A 14650-nucleotide genomic window follows, 5' to 3' on the forward strand; every position below is an offset into this window, starting at 1 on the left:
AGTGGCTCCGGGGCGACCAGGGCCCTTCTCAGGCCGGTGGCGTGAGAGCTCTGTGTTTGCCGTCTGGCTGACGGGGTTGTGCTGCACCTGCCTGCAGCCGCTCCGGGGTACTAGGAACAGGAGGGCACAGGTCTCTGACGTGCCCGTTCACTGCCGTTCTCGGGCCATCTCAGGCTGTGTATTTCAAGAGCCGGTGTCTTGGCCTGGGCAGCTCACAGAGCAGACGGCTCTCTCTCACGGCTCTGGAGGCTGGGGGTCTGTGATCAGGGTGCCGGCGTGGTCGGGTTCTGGCGAAGCCCTCATGCTGGTGTGGTGGCAGAGCCGAGGCGCGCTCTCTGCTGCCCCTTCTTACCAGGGCACAGATCCCATCACAGGGCCCTACCTCACCCTGATCCTGATGCCACCACGCCAGGGGGTCGGGGCCTCCATCTGGTTTGGGGGGCACAGGCAGTCTTCAGTGGCAGGTTTGGGTATTTTTGTCTAAAGGTAGAATAACCAGAACTCAGGGTGTCAGGCCAGAAAGAAGGAGGTGCTCTTGTGGTTGGTGACCCGAACGTGATTCTCCTGCCTTGAGAAGGCAGAGGCTGGACCACAGAGGCCCCAACCTCTGGCCTGGCTCTGATTATGAGATGTGAGCCTTGCGCCAGGACTGACCGCGCGGCTGGACGAGGATTCAGGAGAGGATCCAGGCTGGGGGCCACCAGGGTGAGCAGGATGGGGCCCTGCCTCCCACTGGATGGGTGTGGAGGAATGCCGACCACGGCGAGACCCAGTTCCTGCCGACCATCCAGGATGAGGGTCCTCGGATGTCTCGTCTGAACCCCCAGGGGCATCGGAGAAGTTGGTGGGCACGTGTCCGTTATCTCAGAACAGGAGAAGGTGGCTGGAGAGGTGGGAGGACTCCGCGAGGTTCAGGGGCCAGGGCAGGGCCCCCGGATCCTCAGGTCGCTGCCCGGCACAATGTACAAGACCCCCTGGGGAAAACCTAAATTCCAGGCACCTGTCTTGGGGGCAGCGCCCTCGTGAGCTTTAGCACTTAGTTCAACCACGTGAAAGTGCCAATATGCAACCAGTTTTCACCTAAAGAAGTGGAAATTGCATATTGTTCAACATAAAACATTAAATTTCAGAACAGAACAAACACACCCTGGACCGGGCACGCCGTCCACACTGTGGTGGATGGTGTGTCTGACCCGCTTGGAGCTGAAGGCCAGGACCCCTTCCTAGAGGGACCCACGGCCACTCCATCTGTAGTCCCAGAGGCATGGACGGGCCACACGTGGACGTCACGGAGCCCAGCCTGCCGCTGGCCCGGAGGCGTCTGCCCCCTTGCAGCCTCTGCCGCTCCGCTGCTGCCCTGTCCGGTGCGGTGGAGCGTCCCGGCCGGGGGGTGGGCCCTCACCCTTGCCGCCCGCAGCACCATCTCCTGCCTGGGGAGCGGCCACAGTACCCCCTCCCAGGCTGCACCTCCACAGGCCGAGACTCGTCACAAGGTCCACACCATCTGGGGGGGTGTGCCCTGTGGATGGGGGGCGGCGCCTAGACGGTCCCGGGTTCAGGGAGCAGCAGGCCCTCAGAAAATGGGAAGTCAGGTTTTTATGGGGGAACCCAGCGAACGGGTTTTTATGGGGGGAGTTTAGGATACAGGACACCTCAAGTGGCACACAGCCCAGGGAGCCAAAACTCAAAACTTAATTTAAACATATACCCGATCACTAATAAAATAGAGAAACGTGGGACCTGAGAGCCTGGAGGGGGCAGTGCCCCCAGGACGGCCCAGCCACGGGAGGTGGTCCCGTGGCACCACACTGCTGGGGTCGCCCACGGCCACGGCTGGGCCCCCTCTCCCGTCCACCTTGCTGCCTCCAGACCCCCCAAGCCTGGTGTGGCTGAGTTAGCAGGACCAGGGACATGGGGTGGGGGTGGGAGGCCAGGGCTTTGCCCAGGACACACAGCTGCCAGAAGAGATCCTAGGACAGAAAGGGGCCGAGGCTCCCCTCAAGTGAGCCCAGAGGGGCACCCGCCCTCGGTGCTGGGGCTTCCCGGCCTTCGGCCCCAGCAGTGCAGGCCGGTATGCAGCTGGGAGCTGGGAGGAGCCAGCCGCCCAGATGCCCGCTTGTGCCAGTGAGCTCCTGACTACATCCCGGGGGGGGGGGGATGTCCTCCCTTCCCTGCCCACCCCCCAGTGTCCCTGCGTATACCAGGTTTAGCCAGTACGTTCTGGCCTTGGGAATGTCCTTCAGCCTCAAGTGCACATGATAAAAATAGAAACATTCAGTTTCAAAGACCCCTGGCGTTTGGAGAGCCGTCACCCTGGGGGGTCTGTGCCCAAAGCCCCTTGCTGGATCTGAGGCGGGAAATGTGGGGGGGGCGATGCAGCAGCCCCCGCGATGCTGCCCCCCACGCCCCCTCCAACCCAGCCGCGGAGCAGAGGGGCTGCTGGGGGCCTGCGGGGAACCCGGGAGCAGCCCAGCCCGGCACCTGGCAGGAGGGGCCCGCAGGGCAGCCGGGGACCTGCAGCCGCTGCCCCACCCCCTGAGCCGTCGCGTCACAGGCTGTGCTGGGCCCACCGCCCGCCCCTCACCCTCAGGCTCGCGTCTGTCCCGAGTCTGCGCCAGCCCTCGTTCACACGAACGTCCCTTCCTCGTCCTCGGGGAGGCCCGTCCAGATCACCCACCAGCTGCTCCTCCTGGCCCCACACCTCCCCCGGCCCTCACCTGTGTGCCTGGCCGTCCTGGTGTCTGTGCTGCCCCAGGAGGGAGACTGACCCGGGAAGCAGGAGCCCCTCGCCTGCCACCGCTGGGCCAGCTGCTGAGAGGACACCGGCCGGGAGGCAGAGCTTGTGTTGCCAGGCGCCCCGAAGCCATGGCCCGGGTCCTCTGGACGGGCCTGGGTGTCTGCCCTGGCCTCCCTGATGGCAGCCTCAGGGTGCAAAGTGCTGCTGCATGGGGTCCTCCTAGGACGTGTCCCCGTCCCCTCAGACGTTCTCTGTCTACGCGCCCGCCTGAGGGGGCCCATGCGCGGCTGTGGTCGCGGTTCTCAAGGGCTGTGCTCTGTCCCGCAGAAGACGTGTCAAGTCCCAGCCCCCAGGACCTTCACGTGTGGCCTGATTGGGAAGTAGGTTCTTGGCAGGTGTAACTAAGGTGAGGGCAGCGGGGTGGCCCTACTGCAGCATGACTGAGTCCTCGCAGGAAGAAGAGGCAGAGATCCTCGGAAGAGAAGCCCTGTGCTGACAGGCGGAGTCCGGAGTGGCGCAGCTGCCAGCCCAGAAGTGCCCCGGTGGCCGCCCCCAACAGAGGCCCGGAAGAGGCCAGCAGGGGTTCCACCCAGAGTCGCGAAGTCTGCTGAGCCCTGGAGTTTAGCTGCAGGCCCCAGACTGTGGGAGACCCCATTTCCCTGGGGACAAACACAGCCCCTCTGTCACCTCCCAGGACACAGCACAGACCCTGTCCCCCGGGGGCAGGCCTTCGACATCCAGCCTCCAGGCTGGGAACACAGGGCCTGCAGCCGGCCGCCGTGCCAGGGTCCCCACAGCCTGTGCCCTGCCTGCCCGGCCCCACATTCCCTCTATCCATCAGGCCTCCTGTGCCGCCGCGGACCAGGTCTGAGCGGTCTCATGGGGGCAGTCAGCGCTTCTCTCAGGCCCCCTTCCCCGGGCCCCCTGTCCGCCCCAGAAGACCGCTGACTCTCGCCATCCGGGGCCTCAGGGAGCCCGTGGCACCCGCTGCAGACAGACCTGCAGTGGGCCAGGTGCCCAGCCCCCTGGGGGGCCTGCAGAGCAACTTCAGAGAACCCCGAGGTCAAGGTCACATCCGGTTGTTCCCTGGGGCTTGCACTCTGGTTCCAGCAGCTTGACGAGGGGTGTGGGCTCTTCTTTATAAACACACGCTGGGCTGAGCTGACATCTCTCTCCCACCGTGAGTCCAGGGAGTAGGTGAGAGGCCGCCCATCTGTCCAGCCCCCGGGCCTGGGTCTCCGCTGCAGGTCACCATCCACACAGCCCTGGGCGCTGGAAGACCTCTCGCCTGTCACCTGGCCTCTGCGGGAGCCCAGCACGGCCAGCCTGGGTCCCCCAGGGGCCTCCCTTGGTTCTGCCCCCCACACACACCCCTCAAAGCTCCTCCCTCTCCCCACCCCCCATGGGCCCCCAGCACCCTCCTCCGACCCCACCCCACCACCCCCCTTTCAGACCCTAAAGCCTCACACAGAGGCAGCACTGCCCACCAGGGCCGCGCCGCAGCCAGGCGGCCCTCCCGCGGCCCCAGGTGCTTCAGGGACCACCCGATGCCTGGCCGCCCGTGCGTCCCTGGGGGCCCTTGTCAGCTGGGGGTCCCTGGAACCCGCCCCACCCTTCCTCCCCGAGGACCTTGAGCCTCCTCTGCGGTGGGGCCCACGGTGGGGGGGGTGCGGGTGACGGGAGGACAGCGGGAGGGGAAGACGGCCAGCCTCCGTCCTCCGCTCAGGCCACAGGGACCAGCGAGACCCTCAGCGTGGCCTCGTGGGCATCCCGCGGACTGTGACGGCAGCACCAGCTCTGCCCGGGCCCGGACCTGGCGGGAGTCACAGAGGAGGCCCGTGGCCGACGGCTAAGGCTCCGTGATGCCCCTCCCCCCAGCTCCTGGGGCCCCAGAACAGGATGCGGGGACGAGGCTGGGCCAGGGCCAGACCCCACTCTGGACGTCAGCCCCAGTCGGCCAGGTCAGAAGACTGGGCAGAGGGGCGGCCCCCGGTCCAAGCAAGAGCAGGCACCCCGGGTCCACTCAGCCCCACCCAACCGGTGACGTCTGCCCGTGCTGCTCCCAGGAGACCCAGCCTCGGCCAGGCGGGGGTCAAGTGGGGGTTTAGGGGGACCCGGGAGACGGTAGGGTCGAGGGTCTCTACAGAGGGGTCTCCACTGAAGCCTGGAGATGGCAGCTCCCCAAGGGCACCCCCCCCCCCGCCTCGGGAAGGGGGCTCTGGTGGCTAGATGGGCAGCTGGAGCCCAAACCTTAGGAAGCCTGGGCAGTGGGGGCTGGGGTGTCGGCAGGAGGCAGTCTCTGGCTGACCGCTGGGCAGGACATCAGGGACCCTCCCCACCCCACCCTGCCCTGGACTCACAGCTGGTGCCCCATTGCCCCAGCCCCAGGTCCCCGCACTTTCCCTGCCTCAAGTCACGCCTGCTGGCCGGCCAGCGGTGTCCACCAGGCAGGGCTCAGCTGGCCACGGTGCGGGACAATGCTCTTGGCTGGGGAGCGGTCAGGAGCCGGTGCGGCCGTGGAAGCCTGGACCGGGGTTGACTCTGCCCCCTAAACGCTGAACCTCCATGGCCCTGCGGGTGGGACAGGCGCCCAGGGAGGGCCCGCGCCCAGCTTCTGCCTCCCGCTGACCCGGGGCCTGACCCAGCCTGGTGACCCGAGAAGAAGGAAACCCGAGCCCCGGCCCCTCCCTCCAGCGGCATCTGAGGGTCTCAGCAGCCAAGCCCCCAAGGGGCCCCGGCAGCCCCTGCCGCCGCCGCCCGCCAGGCCCTGCACTGAGTGCCTGGCAGACGGCCAGAGCCAGGCTCGAGCCCCGGCCAGCGGCGCCAGGTCCCCGTGTCCGGCCCTCTGCCCACGTTCCCAGACAGACCCCGGCCCGCCCCTCGGCCCCAGAGGAGGGGCCAGGCAGCCTCCACGGCGAAGGCTGCAACGGTCCCGCTGCAGGGCCTGGTGCGGACGGCGGGGCCGGGGCTCAGCAGGAGTGGCCGTGGGGGCTGAGTGGCGGCTTCTGGAGACCCTTCGCTTCAGAGGCGGGGCTCTGCCTGCAAAGACCCTTCCTGCTCAGTCCTGTTCTCACACACCCAGGTCCTGCCAGCTGCCTGGAGGGGCTGCGGGCACAGGTGGCCGTCTCTCCTGGCCTGGCCACCGCCCCAGGTGCGTGTATGACACGCCGGCTGTTGCAACATCGATGTTATCGCAGCAGAGGAGCCCGTGAGTCACCGCCCCAGCGCGGGCCGCACCCAAGTCCTCCCGAACAAAGGCCCTTTGTCCCCACGCCCCCACCCTGCCCAAGTGCTCTGCCAGACGCACGGAGGGGCACAAGCACGGGCACAGGCGGCGAGGGGCACTCCCAGTGCCCGGGCGGGCTCCCCAGCCTACAGAGCCCAGCTCCAGGGGCTGGGCCTGGGGAGAACCCAGGCTGCCGGAGGCCTCATCTCCCGGGTCAGCTCAGGTGCCCCGGGCCGGACACCCGGCACCACGACGACCCGGGGCAGGGCCTGACGTCATGCAGGATTTGGAGGGCCTGAACATGGAGCCCGGAGGAGCCAGCCAGCCAGCCCCGGCGCAGCCGTGTCCAGTCAGAGCGCAGAGTGCAGGCTGGAGGCCTCGGATGAGATAAAGCTCCCTGCTGCCCCCACGGAGCTTCTGTCCCAGCACAGGAGCCAGGAGACCCTCTCCCCACGCCCACCACCCAGGGTCCCCAGCCATCCCGGCGAGTCCAGCTCCGGGCCCTGGGCAGCAGCCCTTCCCCTCCCAGGGTCTGCGGTTGTGGCCACAGCCTGACGGTCCGGCACGACAGCCTCTCCAGCTGGACTGATGCCAGCAGGTCTCCCCGGTACCACGGACCCCGACCATGGCCATTCCTGAGCTCAGGCACTGGCCGGCCAGTCTCCAGCCACCGAGGCCTGGACGCCTGCTCTGTGCTTGTTCCTGCGGGGCCTGGTGATTCCAGCTCAGCCAGGAACGCCCAGGCCCCAGGGCGGAGAGAGAGGACACGCAGATATCCCCCGACCCCACGCCACACAGACACCGGAGGCCACAGGTCAGGCTGGAGCTCCCGGAGTCGCCACCACGGCCACCCCTGGGACACGAGGGGTCCGCAAAGGGGGCTCAGGTATACGCAGACCCAGGGAGAGGTGCACGTCCACCCAGGCCCCAAGAGGCCCCACACCCCCCACAGCCTCGGGCCGCTCTGGTCCTTGGCCCAGGTCACAGGAGTCAGGGGGTCTGGTCTGGCTGAGGACAGGGGCCCTGATGGGGAGGGGCAGAGCCCTCCTGTCGGCCCAGGCCCACCCTGAGGGGACAAAGTCCCACCCAAAGCTGGGCCCTGGCCACAAAGGGCCAGCGTGTCCTGGCCGCGCCCTGAGGGCCTCACCATCCCAGGAGGCCCAGCCCAGGCCAGGTGGGCAGCCTGTCCTGCAGGCCTCACCCCTACCCTGTGCCATCCACAGCCCCCAGAGGGGACCACGAGCATGGGGCCTGGAACCCCCGCCCCAGCCGCCCCTGCCCCCCCCCAGCTCCTGTCATGGCTGGGCGGCGGGGGGAGCAAGGCTGCGGAGCTGGCAGCTGCCCCCGGACCCGGAGAGAACTTCGAACTGTCCTGAGCCAGAGGCGCACATTCCTGTCTGCACTCAAACCGGACAGCAGGCGAAGGGTGCTGGGGGCAGGTTCTGACCCAACTCAGAGACACACCCACCCCCAACACCCCGGGGCCGCCTCTGCCTCTGGGCCAGGAGGGCCGGTCAGGGGCAGCCAGGCTGCGGCCGGGACCAGGGCTCGGGAAACGAGGGCTGGAGGGCTCCTGGAAGGAAACGTCCTGGCTGCAGGCAGAAGGGTCAGCCAGAGGTTCTGGCGAGGGAGCCTAGAAGGGCCACCAGGTCAGCCTGGCACCTCCCACTGCTCCAGAGCAGGGCGCGGGCTCAGGGCTCACGCGGAGGCCGCCCAGGTCCAAAACCAGAGAGGCCAGGCCGGGAAGCGCCGCGGCCCCAGCACCCCCAGCCCAGAACCCCCAGCGAGCACCCTGCCCTGAGCAGCAACAGCCCCTGTAAACCAGCCCAGGACACCCTGCTCAGACTGGGTGGGTGTGACCACAAGGGCCCAAGGCCCGGGGAGCTGAGCAAACACCCCAGTTCGGGTCTGGAGCCAGGAGATGGCGGGGCTGAGAGAACGTGATGCCGCTGGGGCCAGGGTGGGGCCCCTGGGGGCTTCAGCCTGCACTGGCCTCTTGTCCGCACTGGGGGGACAGCCTGCTTGGGGGCCAGTCCGGGCCTGAACCCCCGGCCACCACAGCTCACGCCCCTGGGCCTGCCTACAGCAGGCCCCCCAACGCCCCATTTCTTTGCTCCTGCACCCCCAGCGCCAGGGCCCAGCTGGAGACGGCACATTCCAAGGGAATTATAGCTAAGTGGTTAATGACCTCCCATTAGGGGCAAAAACCGGGACGAAGACGAGACAGACCGAGAGGCCGTGGGGTCGGGTGCCGGGCGTGGGCCCTCCTGGCCCTGGCCACCGGCCCCCAGGAGCGTCCGGCCCCCAGCTCGTCCGTCCTCTCCGTATCGCTTCTCCTCATCTCCTGTCTCCCGTCTGTCGCCCCGGCAAAGACCTCTGTCATCACAGCCCTGCAGCGGATCCGGGTGAGGAGGGGAGACCTGCCCCTTCCCCGGCCAGGCGGGGTGGGGGGACCCGCTGGTGTCGAAGGACAGTCAGGAGAGCCCTGAGGGCGGGGCTGTGCCGGGGGGTGGGGGGACGCTGGCCAGGAGGCCCCTCCAGTCACCGCCTCAGGGGCCCCCGTCCGTGGGCAGGAATCCTGACGGGCGCCTGCGGCGGAGCTGGACTCCACAGGGCCGTCCCAGGAGGCCCGGGCCCCACAGCCCACACAGGACCTCGCGGATGGGGGGGCGGGGGGCCGCGGCCTCCCCCACCTCCCAACGGAGACCCCAGCGCGGCGCTCACGCCTCCCCCTCGCAGGCAGCAGGCCCGCCCCTCTCAGACCGGGCCGGCACCACGAAGCCGAGCACCACCCCCGGGCCCCCGGGCCCCCGACGCCACCTGGGGGGGGGGGGCACCGAGGAGAGAGGTGGGGACGGGTCACAGCCCAGCCCGCAGCCGCAGGGACGGGCGCCCGCCCGGCACCGGTGCGCTCCTGCCTCATTACCCAGCCGGCTGCAGGGGGGGCCTGAGGAGCGGCCGCTCCGACCCCAGCCAGCCGGACGGGCCCCGGGGCCCCTGCCCTCCCCGCTCAGCCTGGGAAACGGGCGCCCGGGCCCCGCGGCAGCAAAGCCGAGCCCCCCACCGTGCCCCCCAGGCCTGTGCGGGGGGTCGGGGGGGGCCGCCTGTCAAAGGCCCGGGCGCCGACCAGAGACGGTATCGCGGCAGCTCGGCGGAGGCCGGACGTCCACGACCGACTCACACGCCTCAGCCTGAGTTTGCTGGGGCCACGGGGGCGGGGGGGAGGGGGCAGGCGCCGAACCCCCAGGGCCCAGGGGCGGGGCCTCGGCCGCCCGCCCAGGCCATCCCGACCCTGTCCCTCCTCTGGGTCCACACGTGGGGCCGCGGGCCTGCGCGCCGGTCGGCGGCCCCCCAGCCCCACGGGCCCAGGCCCTCCCGGGCCGCCCCACCTCGCCCTCTGCACCCCGACACGCTGTGCCGCGCGCCAGCCGCGAGGCCTCCCTGGCCCTGCGCGCGCCCACAGGCTGCGGCCCTCCGAGGCGGGACTGGCCCTGGGCAGGCGGAGGGGCCGGCCCAGACCCGGCGGCGGCCTGAACAGACACCTGTCCTCGTCCTCAGAGCAAATGTGGCGCCAGGGCCGCGGGGGCCGCACCCGGGCTGCTGGGGTGTTCAGCCAGAACCGCCACCTCCCGGGCCGACCCCACGCCCACGCCCGTCGGTGCCCTGAGGCCACCCCACGGCCCCCTTCTGCCCCTGCCCTCCCCCCACCCACCCCCGACGATGCAGTGACCAGGCGACAGGGAGGGCCGGGGGCTCTTTATTGCTGTGACCACAGGTTTACCAGGGGGCGGCGTGGGGGGGGCGCCCCCGGAGCCCCGTGGGCCCTTCACGTGCCGAGGAGCAGGCCGGAGAAGCTGGAGCTGCCGTGGACGGTGAGGGCCGCCCCGGAGCCGTTGTCCACGAAGACAGAGGTGTACTGTCCCGCCTGCGGACACCCCCAGAGGACGTCACCACCCACCGGGCCCGGCTGCCGGCCAGACGACACCCAGCCCCCCCAGGCAGCACCCGCCCCAGGCCACGCGGGGCCCAGGCCGAGGCCTGGGGGTCCAGGGCCACCCCCGCCCCGCCCGCCAGCCCCCCCTCACCTGCAGCTGCAGCAGGCCCTGCACCTGCACCGTGAGTACCCTGCCGCTGCTCTCCAGGCCGGACGTGGCCTCCAGGGACCTGGACACGGGGCCGCGGGGCGGAGGGGTCAGGGCACAGTGGCCGTGGGGCGGGACACCCCCGCCCGCCCAGAGACCCCCGTGCTCCTGCCCCAGTGCTCACGGCAGTCCTCTGTGTGTGGGGCGGCCCCTCTCCGCGGGGAAGACGGGCCCCCCGCCACTCAGGACGCCCCTACGACCCCAGGAGGCCCACTCACGTGTGGCGATAGCACAGGGACTCGATGCACACCAGCAGCCGCACGGAGCCCCGGGCCCGCGGCCGCGCCCTGCCCTGCAGCGCCCTGGGGTCTGCGGAGACAGGCCGGGTCTGCAGCGCCCGCGGGGAGGACGGAGCAGAGGGGACGGGGCTGGGGCCGGGGGACCGCGGGGCACACTGCGGGTTGGGGAGGGTGGGCCTGAGGACCCGTCCAGCCCCCAGTGGAGTCAGGGTCGGGGCACGAGGCACCGCTGTGATGAGACCCGGGCCTGGGGCCTGTAACGCCACGGCCCACCGGAGGGCGAGCCCCCGCCCACCCCACGCACCCTGGCCAGGCCCCGCTCACCCACGTGCAGGCTGGCGGAGAACTGGAAGATGGCAGTCACCGGGGCCGTGAACCGACCGGAGGCCAGGCTCAGGCCGGACCCGCGCAGGAAGGCGCCCTGGGCAGCAGGCTGCAGGGACAGCAGGCGGCGCGGCTGCAGAGCCTGGACCCCCGCCTCCCACCCCAGCCTGGAGGAGGGGTCTGTGGCCAGCAGCCCCCAACCCAAGCAGGCCCCGGGGAGCAGCACAGAGGGCCGACCCACGTGTCTGCGCCTACCCGGGCCTCTGGGCACAGGATCAGGGCCCACAGGGGAGGGTAGCCCTGCCCCGGCCACCTCGGGCCCCACTGCAAGCCTTGGTGCGGCGTGCGTAGGTCCAGGGTCGCCCTGCGGGGGCTGGGGGCCTGCTTGCCTGTGGGGCCCGCCCAGCATGCAGCCCCCACTGGCCCTGCGGGGGCCTGAGCACCCACCGTGGACGTCCCCCCAGGCTCGCCCCCGCGCCCACTCACAGCCTGGAAGCCTTGCAGCTCCACCAGCGTCTTCTTATCCACCAGCACCGGACCCTTCAGCTGACAGTGGAAGGCCTCAGCCACCAGCCACCTGCCCATCCCCTCGGGCAGCACCGGGCCCAAGAGCTCCGAGGACCAGCGGCGCTCAGTGGCCTCTGTGGGGACAAGGGTGGGGGCACAGCTCGGGTGAGCGTGGGGTCCCCCACAGGGTGCCCTTCTGAGCCTTGGGGAGGAGAGCGGGGTTGGGGGCGGGGCGCCTACCCTTCAGCAGCTCCTGGAATTCCTGCAGCACAGCCGCCTGGGTGACTTCCACACCGGGGGGTCCTGGGGGACCGGGGGGGCCAGGAGGCCCTGGGGGGCCAGAGAGGCCTCGCTGGTGGGAGGCAGGAAAAAATGAGGATCCTGGTGGGACCCACAGCCACCCCCGTCCTGGCCTCAGACCCAGGGGCTCACCAACTTCTTGTCCTGCCCGCGGCACCGTTTCTTCAAGGCCCCGTCATCGGGGCGCCGGACGAAGTTCAGCCATGTTGTGTGGGCGTCTGTGAACTCAGGCCCTGAGGCCCCGGGTAGCTGAAGGGTCAGAGGACAGGGCTAGTGTGCTGACCACCAGGCCCTGCTGGGTCCTGCCCTACTGCCCCCAGAGGAGAAAAGGGAACCTCAGGGCCCAGGCTGCCTCAGGCGGGACCCAGGGCAGACACAAGGAAGATGGCAACAGGGCACCGCAGGCCACCCCCGGGACTCAGGCCAGGGCCCGATGTCCAGGAGCCTTGGGTCTGCTGCTGTGTGGAGCGGCTGTGGCCCCTCCTGCTGCTCCCTGTTTCCGAGCAGATGGGCACACCTGCGTGCACCCGGGGCCAGCTGCACATGTCCTGACAGGGGCCCTGCCCTGGCTGAGGCAGGCAGTGGTGGGCAGGAGTGCGTTTTCCAGAGCTGTGCGAGGCTGAGGGGAGTGGGCACAGGTCCTGCTGTGTGCTGGGTGTTGGGAGTGCAAGCGGGCAGCCCCGGATCAGCCCCTCCAATCACCCCCCCTGCGCCCAGTTTCTGCACCAGGGAAGCGTAAAGGCAGGAACACGCCCAGCCCCAAGGTCAAAGAAGGAGGCGGTGTGTGAGTGAGGGGTGCGTGCCAGGAGGTCGGCCCCTCTCTGCATCCGGGTCTGCGTGCCAGCCTCACACAGAAGTCCATGAAATGCCCAGGAGCGCAGCAGACTCCGGTCTGGCAGGAGAGAGTCACTGCCAGGAGGCCAGTGGAGCTCTGGTCCCTCCCAGAGAGCCGTCCAGGCAAGCAAGCGGAGGGGTCCTGGCCCAGGTCTGGTCCAGGGGTCAGCCCCCAGCCCCAATTGCAACGAAAGGCTGGACTCCCAGGGCAGGCCTTTACCCCTGGGGGGCTGGGAGGGGCCGGGGGTGGGGCACTTCTGCTGTCCTCCGGTTCCTCTGGCCGCCACAGAACGGTGGAGGACCCAGGGCAGGTGAAGGAGGAGCCCACCTCCAGCAGGAAAAACAGGGCTCCTGATGCCTCGGGAAGGCCGTCCTGGGTCGGGGGGGCCATGGGGCGTGCCAGAGACACCCCCCGTCTGCCCCCAGACTGCGGGCCCCTGGCTCTGCAGGGCAGCCCAGGCAAGGTGGGCCAGTCAGGGCAGGAGCTGCCCCCAAGGACCCCTCCCCGGGAGGCTGGCTCAGGACCTTGCGTGCCTGCCCCAGAGCCTGCCGGCGGCCCACTCCCCTGGCATGAGGGCCTGAGGACTCACTGCCCTCCGCCTGCGCAGCTGGAAAACGGGGCCTCAGGCTCCAGTGGGGCTGCGTGGGCAGAGAGCAGCCAAGCTGGCCGCCACGGAGACGCCCTCAGGAGGCCCCAGGCCAGGATCAAAGGCTCAAGGGCTGGCAGGGGGCCTGGCCCAGCAACCGCCACTCCACTGAGTCCAGTGGCCACCAGGCCTGCGCGGCTGCGCTCAGCTCCAAGACCCGCTCTGGGAGCCCCAGACTAAGAGGGTGGAGGCCTCGGGTCGAGGCAGGTGCCGGAGCCTCCTCTCAGAGGGCCGGGGGCCTCCCAGACCTGGAGCACATCCCATGCCAGAGGCTGTACTGGGTGTGGGCTACCCGGTGGTGGGGCAGGGCAGAGGCTAGCGTTGGCCTCCCCGGCGGCGGGTCCCAGCAGGGGGTCTGAGCCGGCCGCCCAGAGCCCCTCCCCAGTTTGCGGTCCCACCTAACGGCAGCAGGTTGCCCAGGGCGTGATGGCCCTGGGGCGTCACAGGGTTCCACGTGGCCCCACTGCGAAGCCCTGCCACGCCCCCACCTCTCCCAGAGGTCGGCCCCATCCCCACGGCTGTGGCTCCTGCCCAAAGCCCCACCCCACCCAGACGAGGAGGGGGGGCCTGGAGAGCCCGGCGGGCAGAGCCTGCGGGTGGGAGGATGGCCCCCACGTGCGCCCAGACCCTGCATACCTTGGGGAAGCCCAGTAGCCCCTCACTGCTGGACGTGGTTGCGTTGGGGGCTGCGGGGTGCTGGCTGGGCTGCCGTGGCCTCTTGGGCTCCCGCCGGGCCCCAACGCCCCCGAAGAGCGCGAGCTGTGGCCAGAGGAGGGCGGCGGCAGCCACCCAGGCCCCGCGCATGCTGGCTGCCGGGTCCGGAGCCGGTGGCGGCTCGGTGCTGTGCGCCCCGGGTGCCTGAAGGCACTCAGAGCCCAGGCGCGGGGGCGCAGCCCCGAGGGACAGCTGGCCGCCACCGGTGCATGTCCGCGCAGGATGAGTGGCGGGACTCGCCCCTGTGAGCAGTGCCCCCGCCGCCCGCACTGCCGCCACATAAACCCTCCCCTCCTCCCCAAAGCTGGCGGCTCCAAGGGGGAGGGCTCACTCCGCGGCCAGGGGCGTGGCCAGGGGCGGAACCCCACCGACACCTGCCTCCCACACGCTGCTGCGGAGGGGAGCTGCGCCTCCCCCAGCCCCCCAGGGTGGGCCCAGAAGCCCGGGACAGGAGGCGCTCCGCCAGTGTTCCCAGCCCCTCAGGCTGTCCGCACCCGGGTCGCTCTGGCCCCGCTGCAGGGTCCCCACCCAGGGTGCTGCTGCAGCCGCAGGCCCTGCTCCTAGGAAGGGCAGGATCTGGAAGCAGGACAGCTGAGCGCCTGTCCCAGCCTTGGTGACCCTAGGGGATCCTCCACCAGAGGTGAGCGGGACCAGCGGGGGAGAGACCGGTTGGCCTCCGAGCAAAGGCGTGGCACGTAGCGGCCCCAGAGCCCTTCTGCACCCTCCTCTTCTTGGAGCACAGGGCCAACCCTTACTGAGCTGCCTCACCCAGCCGGGCCCCTCAGGTTCTCCAGTCCCCAGGCCCGCCCCCCCCCGGGCGTTAGCGGAAGGGTTGAGTCCCGAGTGGCTGCATCCTGCCAGACAAGCCAGCTCCCTCCATGACCGAGGAGAGCAGCTGACAGTGGGCAGTCCCCAGGGAAAGCTGGGGCCCTTCCCACATGCAGTATGACAGGTGCAGCCGGGTGGCACCGACAGGCCCT

General features: G+C 70.1%; 2 protein-coding genes across 2 annotated transcripts; one reads left to right on the forward strand and one right to left on the reverse strand.

Moving 5' to 3' along the window:
- The first annotated feature begins 1264 nt into the window (after nucleotides 1-1264).
- On the forward strand, nucleotides 1265-9158 carry LOC130860084 (collagen alpha-1(I) chain-like). The gene is made up of 14 exons (XM_057747889.1): nucleotides 1265-1446; nucleotides 2421-2928; nucleotides 3065-3117; nucleotides 3579-3750; nucleotides 4464-4516; nucleotides 4616-4777; nucleotides 5120-5245; nucleotides 5383-5888; nucleotides 6230-6312; nucleotides 6431-6570; nucleotides 6944-7137; nucleotides 7253-7389; nucleotides 8255-8368; nucleotides 8703-9158. The coding sequence occupies exons 1-14, from the start codon at nucleotides 1265-1267 to the stop codon at nucleotides 9156-9158; spliced, it is 2886 nt and encodes a 961-aa protein (XP_057603872.1).
- A 558-nt stretch (nucleotides 9159-9716) lies between these two features.
- On the reverse strand, nucleotides 9717-13968 carry C1QTNF12 (C1q and TNF related 12). Its single transcript, XM_057699622.1, has 8 exons — nucleotides 13593-13968; nucleotides 11608-11724; nucleotides 11416-11527; nucleotides 11155-11309; nucleotides 10669-10777; nucleotides 10324-10414; nucleotides 10049-10127; nucleotides 9717-9888 (listed from the first exon to the last, which is right to left on the reverse strand). Exons 1-8 carry the CDS (start codon nucleotides 13758-13760, stop codon nucleotides 9790-9792), a joined length of 930 nt encoding a protein of 309 aa, XP_057555605.1. The 5' UTR covers nucleotides 13761-13968; the 3' UTR covers nucleotides 9717-9789.
- Between the last annotated feature and the right edge of the window lie 682 nt (nucleotides 13969-14650).

This window comes from Hippopotamus amphibius, chromosome 1 (genome assembly GCF_030028045.1).
Source record: "Hippopotamus amphibius kiboko isolate mHipAmp2 chromosome 1, mHipAmp2.hap2, whole genome shotgun sequence".
Classification (NCBI taxonomy): domain Eukaryota; kingdom Metazoa; phylum Chordata; class Mammalia; order Artiodactyla; family Hippopotamidae; genus Hippopotamus; species Hippopotamus amphibius.